General features: G+C 39.3%; 1 protein-coding gene across 3 annotated transcripts in view; it reads left to right on the forward strand.

Moving 5' to 3' along the window:
* ATP13A4 (ATPase 13A4) overlaps positions 1-13,038 on the forward strand; it is a 136,802-nt gene that overhangs the window by 50,110 nt on the left and 73,654 nt on the right. For 2 of the 3 annotated variants that reach the window (XM_060198495.1, XM_016185697.2), the window contains exons 3-7: positions 1,042-1,188; positions 3,322-3,392; positions 3,483-3,563; positions 4,778-4,847; positions 7,414-7,548. In XM_060198495.1, the coding sequence (XP_060054478.1) occupies positions 1,042-1,188; positions 3,322-3,392; positions 3,483-3,563; positions 4,778-4,847; positions 7,414-7,548 (504 nt within the window). The remainder of the gene's footprint in view (positions 1-1,041; positions 1,189-3,321; positions 3,393-3,482; positions 3,564-4,777; positions 4,848-7,413; positions 7,549-13,038) is intronic. The other variant, XM_060198496.1, reaches the window with a different exon arrangement.

A 13,038-nucleotide genomic window follows, 5' to 3' on the forward strand; every position in this document is an offset into this window, starting at 1 on the left:
GTGTCAAGATCTGTCCCAGGGAACTCTTTGTCTGCTCCAGGACACTTACAGCATGCCCACAAGTTCAGTGGCTCACTCACTGAAAATTGAACCATTTTCGAGGGACAGATGGTGGTGCACCTGGTTGAGTGTACACATCATAGTGCACAAGGACCCAGGTTCAAGCTCCCCAGCCCCACCCGTAGGGGGGAAACTTCTCAAATAGTGAAGCAGGGCTGCAGGTGTCTTTCTCTCTCTCTCTCTCTTGCTCTCTATGTTCTACTTCCCTCTAAATTTCGCTCTGTCTCTATCCAATAATAAATAAATAGAAAAACATTAATCATCATTGATCATACCACACTCTGAAGGGAGAAAGAAAGAGGCCACCTGGTGTGGTGAATATGTAGTGATGGCACTGAGCCTCAACTATAGCCCTAGTGGCAATAAAACAAACAGACAAACAAACAAAAATAAATAAGAAAGCAAGGAAGGAAAGAAGGAAGGAAGGAAACGAAAGGGAAGGAAATAAAAGGAAAAAAAGGTGCAAGGCTAGAGTAGAATCTTTTGGAATTAACATAGTCACCCCCCCCATTGCCCACTGCACCCTATAAGACTGTGCTGAGGGTCCTCCCCCAGAAGTGTTGAGTTTTAAGTTGAGCCTTGAAAGATAAGCATGGCTTAATGGACCCATTTTCCTCATCCTCAGAGACCTGCAGAAAGCCTTTGGAATACTTGTTTGGTTGTGAAAGTCCACACCTGGCTGTGTGTCTGGAAGGCAATTAGGAAAACTAGCTCTTACCCAAATCTACCTCCTGACTTTTGTGCTTTGTTATATGTGCCTGTGCCTCCTAGTCATATCCAGATTCTCAGTAAGATATAGTGATCTTTCTTTTCTCCAAGTTATCTATCTACCAGCTTCCAGAGGCCTATCACTTTGTCTAGAATGCTTATTTACTCCATAAAAAAATTACAGATTTATATTAAAATTCTGTTTTTCAGGTTGACTTATTAGCCTGATGACTTCTCTTAACTTCCTGGGGGTTTTGGTGTCTATTTCCCCAGGATGAATTCCACACTTATATTCGGAAAAAGGTAATGTGGATCTCCTTGTCAACATTAAACAGCGCGTTTGGTCTCACTCCTGACCATCCTCTCATTACAGATGAGGAGTGTATCATCAGTAGAGCCATAAGAAAACCAGACCTAAAGGTAACGTACTCTGTGCTTACTGCTGATGTTAGAGAAATTTAATCTTGACCTCTCCCCAAAGACAAGGTTGCATCAGGCCCTCTACTATGCAGTTGTCAGTTTATTCACAGAATTTTTTATTCTCTCTTTTAGAAAACATTCTATTTATTCATTAATGAGAGAGATAGGAGGGGAGCAAGAAAGAGCACCAGACAACACTCTAGCACATCCCCCCCCAGAACAAACTCAGGACCTCATCATTGTGACCTTAATGCTTTATCCACTATGCCACCTCCTGAACCACAAATATGTAAAACATTTTAAAGAGCATGAACTAGAACCAGACAGAGCTCAGTTCGAATCTCAGGTATTCAGTGGATGCTCACTACCTATTTGCTCTTAGTAACATTGTGCTCTGCATTAGAACCTGTGTTTGGGGTTTGTCTTACAGTAGAGGTAATTGACCAGAAATATCCCAGGGTGTTTGTCTGTGTCTACAAAAAGACCTTATTGTGAATTCTGTCAGGCAAATGTATTTGATTTATTCCTTCTTCAGCATACTAAATTAATGCCCTTGGATTATGACCAGTTAACATTTAAATTAAAAATATATGTTGCAAGACTATCCTCTCCTAAATTAATCTATGTGTAGGCAGCTGTTGATACAATTTTTATGATCTCAAGGTTGATTTTTAAATAGATAAGAAAACTGAAACGCTGATTAGCCCTTTTCTTGTCAATAGTTATCACACTATTGTCTTAGCATCCAAAAAGAAAAATTTAGCCAAACACCGCCAGCCGACAGATTGCCTAACCTGATTGGTAGCCTTTTACCTGTAGTCGTAGGCAGCCTTACCAAGCCTCACACAGTTGGTGTCAGGTACTATTTATTCATTGCATCAAAAAGTATATAGACAAAGGAAGATATGCTTAAATACAATATGATGAGAGATAGAACTAAAAACAGTTTTCATGCCCAGGTTTGATATCTCTGTTTACCAGCACATGGCATAGAGAGTTCAGTGCTGCTTTGAACCAGTTTTTGAAGCAGTTTCTTATCAGAAAATGAGAGTGATAACTCCCTTGCCTGTTTCTCATGACTATTGGAAGCCTAAATTGAGAAGGTTGATAGGGGCCAGAGAGATAGGACCAGTGGTACCACAGCAGCTTCTCATGCTGAAGGCACCAGAGGTGCTAGGTTCAATTCCTGGCTCTACCTTAAGCCAAAGCTGACCAGTGCAGCGGGTTAAGGGCACCTGGAGCAAAGTGCAAGGACCGGGGTAGGGATCCCTACCTATAAGGGGGTAGCTTCACAAGTGGTGAAGCAGGTTTGCAGATGCCTATCTTTCTCTCCCCCTCTGTCTTCCCCTCCTTTCTTGATTTCTCCCTGTCCTATCCAACAACAACAACAACAATGACAAACAACAAGGACAACAAAAAAAGGGGGGGGGGCTGGGATGGCCTCCAGGAGCAGTGGATTTGTAGTGCAGGCACCAAGCCCAAGCAATAACCTTGGAGGCCAAAAAAAAAAAAAAAAGTAAGATTGATACGAAGATGAATTCTTAACTACAGTAGACCCGTGCACTACATAGACATGTTGACCCATTAACATCACTGGTGCTGACCCTTATAATTATCACTTCTTAATGTTTCTCTATAGCAATGCTCTCTCATTGTTCCTACAATATTTCTGAGCAGCATTTTTGTTTTTATAATAAAATATAATTTTCATCTTTTCAACATGTCATAATATTTATTTATTTATTTTGATGAGAGAGCTACACAGAAAACCAGACTACTGCTCAGCTCTAGCATGAACTCAGGCATGAAAGGCTCTTTCATATGAACATTGTGCTATCTCCCCAACCCCAGTTTTCTTTTTTCATAATGTATTCTCTTTCCTCGCTAAGTTAAAAAGTCATGGCATGCAGAGACATAGTGTTATTCATCTGTTTATCCATCTAGCTGACCCAGAGTACACTTGTGCCTGGTGTGTGATAGGAATACATAAGGCAAATTAGGGAAAAATATTAAATAAGTAAAGTAGGTCTCTATGCTTGTTTCTTGAGCAAGTGCTTCTCTGGGCAGTGATCTGCTGTGTATTTGCTGATCTGCAAATTAAAGAATTTCTTAGTACTTTTTTTTATTTTGCAGGTGAGATGCATACACGTGCAGAAAATAAGATATGTTTGGAACAATTTAGAAGGACAGTTCCAGAAAATTGGGTAAGCTGTTCTCACAATTGTACCTCAAGAAGAAAAATATTATTTCAAAAACATTTTTAGAAATACGCATTCTTGCTATTTTTACTTTAGCTCCTTGGAAGATTGGCTCAGTTCTGCCAAGATTCATCTAAAATTTGGATCAGGTCTAACAAGACGGGAACAAGAAATTAGGTACCTTGAATCTTATAATCTATACTCATTTAAAAAGAACATTACTAGTTAACCTAATAGAAAGCCAACACATAGTTATCTCAGCCAGTCAGTATCAGAAAAGAAAAGATTGTATGGCTATATTTTGTATTATTAAATTAAATGCTGTCACATACACTATCCCAGTTTATCAGAGCAACCTCATAAGGGAAATAGAACAGATATTCTTACCACTTCAGTGTAACTCCTGGGAAATCCAAGGCTCAGAAAGGTTCAGTATCCTGAATAATGTCACACAGGTAGAAAACAACACAATGAGTAGTGAGATCACACTTCTAACTGTAGGTTTTGTGTACTTTCTACATGATACTTTCCAAGGTTATTTAAAGATACCATTGAATTCGATTTGACTGTAATAGTTAGTATATATAATATACATAACATTTTATTTTAGAGGCACAGAGAAAGAGAGGGCTGGTGTTTTCAATTGTGAATTAACTCATAAATGGTCATTGCTCTGTATAATCAAAGAGATACATCTTTGGGATTTTGATCAAAGGTTCATATACTTCTGAGTGTAGATCTAATTGGGGGAGTGTAGATCTAAATTGTACCTTTTCACTCACACTGAAAAAAACTCTGCAGCTTCTCAGAACTGAAGAGAGTAACAAAGTAGGTACAGTATTCAGTAGCAGTAAAACTATTTTCTTTTAACGATCTCACATCCATAGCATTAAAGATAAGAACTGAGACAGTGCCACTTCTGAAACTACTTGAGGAAGATGACAGCTAATATCCAATACCCACATTATCAGCAGGGAAACATTTAGAATTCAGGAATTATCTAGTGAAGTAGATATAATAGGATCATACTTATTGTTTCTGCACCTGAGAACCGAAGCCCTCTTCATTATTTTGAGAAGAATGGGGATGTTACATAATAAGGAAGCTGTAACTAGATCACACAAGTGAGAAAAGGAATATGGAATAGATCTTATTTTAAACAGACTGGCGGGGGGGGCAGTGGCACACTGGGTAGAGCATATAAATTGCCAAGCACAAGAACCTGGATAGAGCACTGATATAGATGGCTCATTTTTTCCTTCTCTTCCCTAACCCCTTATTTCCTCTGTCTCTATCAGAACAAAAGAAAGAAAACAAAATGGACAAGAAAAGAGATTCATTTTGTTCTGAATAATAAGTGAGTGAGTGATCTGTGTGGTTTCTTCCTTTAGGAGGTTAATATGTGGGCCTAATACTATTGATGTTGAAATCACACCGATTTGGAAACTGCTCATCAAGGAGGTAATTGGCATTTTCTTTTGGTGCTCCATCGAAAATAAGTGAAACAGAATTTTAGTCAAATGATCAAAAACCTATTAATAAGTAGCTGGAATATTTTAAGAGAACTTAAAGTATATTTTTTCATATTTCTTTCTTTCCTTTTAATTATTTTTAAATTTTCCTTATGTTTTTATCTGGAGGTTCATGGTTTACAGTGCAGTTGTCACATGATTACAGTTTCACATCTTGCCATATAGGTGTCTGCAAAACATTTGCCCCTCCAACTTCGGTCCTTTTCAGTCTTCCTGCCAGGACTTGAAAGTTCTTGTCCCCTGCCCACCCCACCCCCATGGTCATAACTCTACTCTACACTTTTTTTTTTTAAATATATTGCTGGTACACATTGCCTCAGGGTTTGTTTACCCTTGAATGACTGGATGAGCAAACTGTTTCTTTTCCTTCCTCCCTCCTCTCTCTTTCCTTCCTTCCTTCCTTCCTTCCTTCCTTCCTTCCTTCCTTCCTTCCTTCCTTTCTTTCTCTCTCTTTCTTTTTTCTTTTTTTTTCCTCCAGGGTTATTGCTGAGGCTGGGTGCCTGCACTGTCCTTGTTATTGTTATTGTTGCCATTGATGTTGTTGTTGTTGGATAAGACAGAGAGATATCGATAGAGGAGGTGAGACAGCGAAGGAGAAAGACACCTGCAGACCAGCTTCACCGCTTGTGAATCGAGCCTCCTGTAGGTGAGGAGGCAGGGGCTGGAAGAGGAGAGGGATCCTTGCGCTTTGCGCCATGTGCGCTTAACCCTCTGCGTTACCGCCCAACCCCCTTCTTTTTTTAAATTTTAATTATCTTTACTTATTGGATAAAGACAGGCAGAAACCGAGAGGGTAGGGGGACACAGAGGGAGGGAGACAATACACCTGCAGACCTGCTTCACCACTTGCAAAGCTTTCCCCTGCAGGTGGAGACAGGGGGCTCAAACCCAGGTCCTGTGCAAGCAACCAGGTACGCCACCACTCGATCTTGAACAAAATGTTTTTTTCTTTTCTTTTCTTTTCTTTTCTTTTCTTTTCTTTTCTTTTCTTTTCTTTTCTTTTCTTTTCTTTCCCTTTCCCTTTCCCTTCCCTTCCCTTCCCTTCCCTTTTCTTTTTTCTTTTCTTTTCTTTTCTCCTTTTTTCTTTTTTCTCTTCTCTTTCTTTTTCTTCTTTCTTTCTCCCTCCCTCCCTTCCTTTTTCCCTCCTTCCCTCCTTCCTTCTTTCCTTCCTTCTTTCTTTCCTTCTTTCCTTCCTTCCTCCCTCCCTCCCTTCCTTCCTTCCTTCCTTCCTTCCTTCCTTCCTTCTTTCCTTCCTTCCTTCCTTCTTTTTTCTTCCTCCTAGGGTCTCACCTTTTTTTGAAACTAAAATAATAATTAAAATTTAAAAGCTTCAGTACTTCTCTTGTGGGCAACACATGAATTTCCTCAGCATCCAGAATGATCGAGAGAGAAACTGCTAGCATTATAAACTCTGTTGGTTTCTGTGTATGGAAGATGGAAAGTGAATTCGACCATTATTTACCAAGTTCAATTTTCCTTGTTTCCATCACTGGGCTTATTTTTCATTTCACAGTGATTATTATGAAATTATAGCTATGTAGATGTACTCTGGGTTCTTTCTTGCATTTCATTCCCACTCCCTGCTTTGCACATTCACCTTCATTCTTTGACAATATTTTGACTGAGCTTTTAGGCATGAAAAAAAAGTCAAAAGAAACTGATAGGAAAAGTTTTTATGTGCTTCTTCCCTAACCAGAGGCAAGGATTATTTTATCTGTTTTAGACAAATGGTAATCAATTTGTGGGAATTTGACTAAGGGTACAAAATATTTTTAACCCAAACGGGATTATAATTGTTGGAGTTAGTCTCTCTTAACCTTACAATGTTCAAGATGTTCAATGACAACTTTCCACTTTCAGTTTTGTGCCTGACTTATGAGAGAAAATGTAGTTTTCAACTCATCCATTAATCTAATGTAACTGATTGACTTCCGCTATGGCAGATGTGGTGTCAGGAAAAACAAAAACAAAAACAAAACAGAACAGACTAGAAACCATTCTAACTTTACAAGCCTAAACTGATTCTTCCCACTTCTGAAGGCCAGTAAATGTCAACTGGCGATGATAGTATCTACTCTTTCCACAGCTACTGTTGTGGTTAATATGAGGATAAGTGAGGCACTGATTTGTAAGTTATAAGATAAAGCAGTGACTCAATGTCAGTGCTCTGGGGCAAAATTGCTTGGGTCTTTGCTGCATTCATAGCTGTGTAAACTTGGGTAAGTCTCTTATAAACCAAAACTCAAGATTCTTTGGTTTTACACTGAAGAGAAGTAGTAATTTCTGCTAATAAGATAATGGGAATTTGGTGATAAAATTCAGATAAAGTTTCTTAGTGCATATCTGGCTATGACAATTGCTGATTAAATATTTAAGACTTGTGTGGGATGACTTGTGTCAAGGAGATAATTATGAAAACAAACAAGTCAATGAACAACTAAGTGTGAAACCTAAATATCTCCCATGTTGTCTTGTTTTTTAATATTTGCCAACAGGTTTTAAATCCATTTTACGTATTTCAACTCTTCAGTGTCTGTTTGTGGTTTAGTGAAGACTACAAAGAATATGCTCTGGCCATCATAATCATGTCCATTATTTCTATAGCTCTGACAGTGTATGATCTCAGAGAGGTGAGTTTTTCCACAAATCCTCTGATTTCAGAAGGGCAGGGCTTGTAGTGACTTTATGGGAATTTTGTTAGAGGTGATAATAGGAAATAGTCACTGCCCACTCACTAATAAATGATACCAAGTTTGTCGGCTCCTACCACAGTAGCTAATGCTCAGCAAGTGTTAATTTTTTTCTTCCCTCACACCTCAGTCTCTAATCTTCAAAGTTATCTTTTCCTCTCGTAGCCTTACTCAAGCATATTAGCTAGGAGAATATGCAAATATGTGAATAAATAGAAATATTTTAGCAGAGAATGATGGGTTAAAGATGGCAGAATAAGGGTGGAAGGCGTCAGAGTCTTAGTTTAATATTAACACCACTGCCTTTCATATTTGTTTGTTAAAGTCTCAATTTAATTCTTAGCATTCTTAATTTCTATACCAGGGATCTAGGTGCTGCTGACGCTGACACACACACACACACACACACACACACACATACACACACACACACACACCAGATTGCAGATTGGTTGATTGATAATAGTTCTAGGAGGGACCATCTCAAATCTCTTTTTTAAGTTTCTGAGAAGCCCAGTTGTCCATACTCCACTTTTGCTCTAATACAGCAGGTAATCTCACCATTTGATTCACGAAGATAAAGATCATAAGATAGAAATTTGTTCCACACTTGCTCTCCAACTGCTGAAAGATCATATTTTCCTAATCATTATTAAACCACAAATAAAAATTTTAAAAAAATGTTGGGGGGCCAGGCGGTGGTGTGCTAGGTTGAGCGCATGCATTGCAGTGCCCGAGAACCTGGGTTCAAGTCCCTAGTTCCCACCTGCAGGGGGAAAGCTTGGCAAGTGGTGAAGCAGGGCTGCAGGTCTCTCTCTCTCTCTCTCTCTCTCTCTCTCTCTTCCTCTCTACCTCCTCCTTCCCTTTTGATTTCTGGCTATTTATATTCAATAAATAAATAAAGATAATCAATTAAAATTGAAAAAGAGACTTCAGTTTTCACCCATCTCTTCCCCTGATCTCTTATCTCAGAAGGGTGTGCCCTCTGCCTGTGCTCACGATGGCATCTTCTCTCCCCTTCCATAAAGTGCATGGGATCAGTGAATGAACTGCTTCTCTTTCTCTCTCCCCAGAGCCTTCCTATGAATATTTTGGATCAAGCTTCTACCAATTTTAAAGAAAACCCTCAGGCAAACAAAACTATTCCTGCATCTGGCCAGGCTTCCACCTTCAGCTACTACTCTGCCTCTCAGCTCCTGACATCTCCCCCCCCCCCATTCTGTTTTAATTTACCAGGCTTTTATTTTTTTTATCAGACTGCATTATTCTTTCAGTGCAAACTCTTCAGAGATTTCCCACTGTAATAAGGTTATTATTATTTTTTAAAAGAAATCAATAGGACTCAGTTTTCCTTAGTATATATTGCGGATATTTTGAGTTCTTCTTCCATTTTCTATGTTCCAGTGTCACTGGCTTTCTTTCATTTTTTTATATTTTATTTTATTTTATTTATTTATTCCCTTTTGTTGCCCTTGTTTTATTGTTGTAGTTATTATTAATGTCGTTGTTGTTGGATAGGACAGAGAGAAATGGAGAGAGGAGGGGAAGACAGAGAGGGGGAGAGAAAGATACCTGCAGACCTGCTTCACCGCCTGTGAAGCGACTCCCCTGCAGGTGGGGAGCCGGGGGCTTGAACTGGGATCCTGACGCCAGTCCTTGAGCTTAGCGCCACCTGCGCTTAACCCGTTGTGCTACAGCCCGACTCCCGGCTTTCTTTCATTTAAATAGTCTAAGTGCATTTACTGTACTCTCTGCTTCAAGCACTTGCACTTGTATTTCCTAAGACTTTTTTCTCATCACAATTCTGAATCCGTATCACATTTGATTTTTCTTTGTTAGCTCTATCTAAAAACAACCTTCTCCATGTGTCCCCAGTTGCTACCTCAGTTTCTATCATTTTTTCGAATTGATTTTCAGCTACCAAGTTGCAGATGTTTTCATTATGCAAACCTGACTTCTCTGGGCAGATGACCTTACCACTGTGTCCTAGAACAGCACCGCCCCCCCCCCCTGCCAGGCCCTATCCCACTATGAAAAGATAGAAACAGGCTGGGGGTATGGATTGACCTGTCAACACCCATATCTAGCAGAGAAGCAATTACACAAGCCAGACTTCCTTCCCACTTTCTGAATCCTATAAAAGTCTTTGGTCCATACTCCCAGAGGGATAAAGAATAGGGATACTTCCAGTGGAGAGGATGGGATATGGAGCTCTGGTGGTGGAAATTATTATAGAATTGTACCCCTCTTATCCCACAATCTTGTCAATCATTATTAAATCACTAATAATAATTAAAAAAGAAAGATAGACAGAGAGTGAGTTAGCGTTCCCTTTTACAGGAAAATTTCTTGAAATTTATTTTATTTATTTATTTTTATTTTATCATCATTATTATTATTATTATTATTTTGCTTCCAGGGTTATTGCTGAGGCTCAGTGCCTGTGCTATGAATCCACTGCTCCTGGAGGCTCTATTTTTTCCCTTTTGTTGCCTTTGTTGTTTATCACTGCTGTTATTATTATTGTTGTTGTTGGATAGGACAGAGAGAAATCTAGAGAGGAAGGAAAGACAGATGGGGGAGAGAGATAGACACCTGCAGAGATAGACACCTCCTGTGAAGCGACTCCCCTGCAAGTGGGGAGCTGGAGGCTTGAGTCAGGATCCTTGGTGGGTCCTTGCGTTTTGTGCCATGTGCAGTTAACCCGCTGTGCTACTCCCCGGCCCCAGTTTCTTGAATTCTTTACACACCTGCTCATCATTTACTCCTCCTCTCTCCCTTCCCACCTTGTTCCCTCTCACATGACTTCACTAAACAGCTGTAGAGTCACCACTATGCTTCTAAAGTCTTTAGTCTTAAGATTTAAGAAAAAAAATCCTTTTAAAAATTAGCTAGTTTTCTTTTTTTTTTAATTCTAAGCAGGGGCCAGGCAGTGGTGCACGTGGTTAAGTGTACACATTACAGTGCTCAAGTGGTGAAGTAGGGCTGCAGATGTCTCTCTCTCTCTCTCTCTCTTCACTCTCCTCTCAATTTCTCTGCTTCTATACAATAATAAATAAAATATTTAAAAAACTCTAAATAGAAGTAATATATGGGCATGATAAAAAATATTCAAACAGAAAAAATGTAAATGAAAATTAAATAGTCCTCCCAGATCAGTTCAGCTCATGTCTAGTTCTCCTTGCAAATATATCCACCAGGATCTGATATTCCATATAACTTCAACAGTGTTGAACACACATGCACTCATTGATTTGCACAAGTGGACATTCACTATGTACATTATTATTCACTTACAGTTTCACCTTGTGTATTCTGAGTATCTTTCCACAAGTGCACACATACATTTTTTCTAGGTATCACAATTTTTCTAGGTACCACAATTTTTAAACTTGACATATATATATAGTTTATATTTTTTATTAGTGACTTGATATTGATTTACAAAATTATATTAGGGGTACAGTCCCATACTATTCTCACCATAAGAGTCCTGTGTCCTTATCCCCTCCAGTGGAAACTGCAGTAGTTCTCCCAAGGTCACAGATGTGAGTTGATTCCATACCTATAACTATCTATATCTATCTATGTCTTATGCCCATTTTTTCCCCCATGGTCTTACCTTCACTTCCTTTCCAAGTCACACCTACATCTATTACTACGTCCAAGTGCCCTACGCTCCTTTTCTCTTCCCCCTCTTCTTTCTCATAAGAGAAACAGTGCCTGACTTTCTCGGCAATTTCCAGATTTGCTTCCCTATCAGTGATGGCTATACTGATACATATTTCAATAGATTCTAACCTTTTATATTATAATAAGGCTGCAATAACAGTTCTTGTAATCTACATTCCACATATCTCTATGTGTGTTTATGAGCGTATAAATTACAAATAAAAACATGTTACAGTCAAATGTATATAACACATCTATATGCTATACATCTCTTGGTATGGTGTTATAAAATTTTATACTTGAGGTTATGTAATAATAACCTGGGTCTATTGTTTTTTTTTTTTAACAAATAAATTCTTTTTTTATTTTTTATTTTTATTTTTTTTTAATTTAAGAAAGTATTAATTAACAAAACCATAGGGTAGGAGGGGTACAATTCCACACAATTCCCACCACCCATTCTCCATATCCCACCCCCTCCCTTGATAGCTTTTCCATTCTCTATCCCTCTGGGAGCATGGACCCAGGGTCATTGTGGGTTGCAGAAGGTAGAAGGTCTGGCTTCTGTAATTGCTTTCCCGCTGAACATGGACGTTGACTGGTTGGTCCATACTCCCAGTCTGCCTCTCTCTTTCCCTAGTAGGGTGGGTCTCTGGGGAAGCGGAGCTCCAGGCCACATTGGTGGGGTCTTCAGTCCAGGGAAACCTGGCCAGCATCCTGATGACATCTGGAACCTGGTGACTGAAAAAAGAGTTAACATACGAAGCCAAACAAATTGTTGAGCAATCATGAACCCAAAGCTTGGAATAGTGGAGAGGAAGTGTTAGGGAGGTACTCACTGCAAACTCTAGTGTACTTCTGCTTTCAGGTATATATTTTGCAGTAGTTTATAGATACGTGTGAACATATGCTCTCTCTCACAGAAACTGGTGTATATCTAGGTTTTGGGACTTTGTTAGAAAGTGAACCACCTGAGATGAAATTAGAGTGTACTATAAAAGGAAAGGTCTCACCCGAGTAATGAAGTTGAAGGGTTGTCATTCCACATGTGAAGTCTCTGGACAGTCTGAAGTGAAGCATGTTGGGGTGGCAATCGTTGTGTTGGTTAGGCTGTGATCGGCAGATGCAATATTATTTGATATGGATTGGGAGAGGCATACGGGAAAGTGGGCCCTATCCAAGGGTTCTAGGACTGGGGGAAGTAGAGGCTCTATAGTGGAGATGTGAGGTTCCTGCTGTCTTAGGGTTCAAAAAGACAATCGATAGTTAATGTTATCATCACATTATTTGGTAATTGGGTTAATTTCGAAAGGCCCTTTTGTTATGGTTTGCTGTACAGTACCCAGTATCTTGTATATAGCTGTGCTATTGGTTGCTTCTGATCTACTTGGTCTAGGCTTTTGAGAGATCTGCATATCAATTACACTGCATATATTGAGAAAAGATTCAGTTTGTGTTTTAAAAAACTTCGAGACATACAATTAATTTCCCCCCTCTCGTATTAATTAACTAGTGATATATATGAGTACATTTACTAGGAGTGTACATAAACACCATTCCCACCACCAAAAGACTGTGACCCATCCCTCCCACCCACTCCCACCCCCCAATGTCCCAGGAAGCTGCATGTCTACCCCTCACCTCAAGGTTATTACTTTGGTGCCCTACTTACAATTTGGTCAGGTCCTGCTTTTAGTTTCCCTTTCAGATCTTCTTCTTCAACTTCTGTTGATGAGTGGGATCATCCCATAATCATCT

The sequence above is a fragment of the Erinaceus europaeus genome, chromosome 9, assembly GCF_950295315.1.
Source record: "Erinaceus europaeus chromosome 9, mEriEur2.1, whole genome shotgun sequence".
NCBI lineage: Eukaryota > Metazoa > Chordata > Mammalia > Eulipotyphla > Erinaceidae > Erinaceus > Erinaceus europaeus.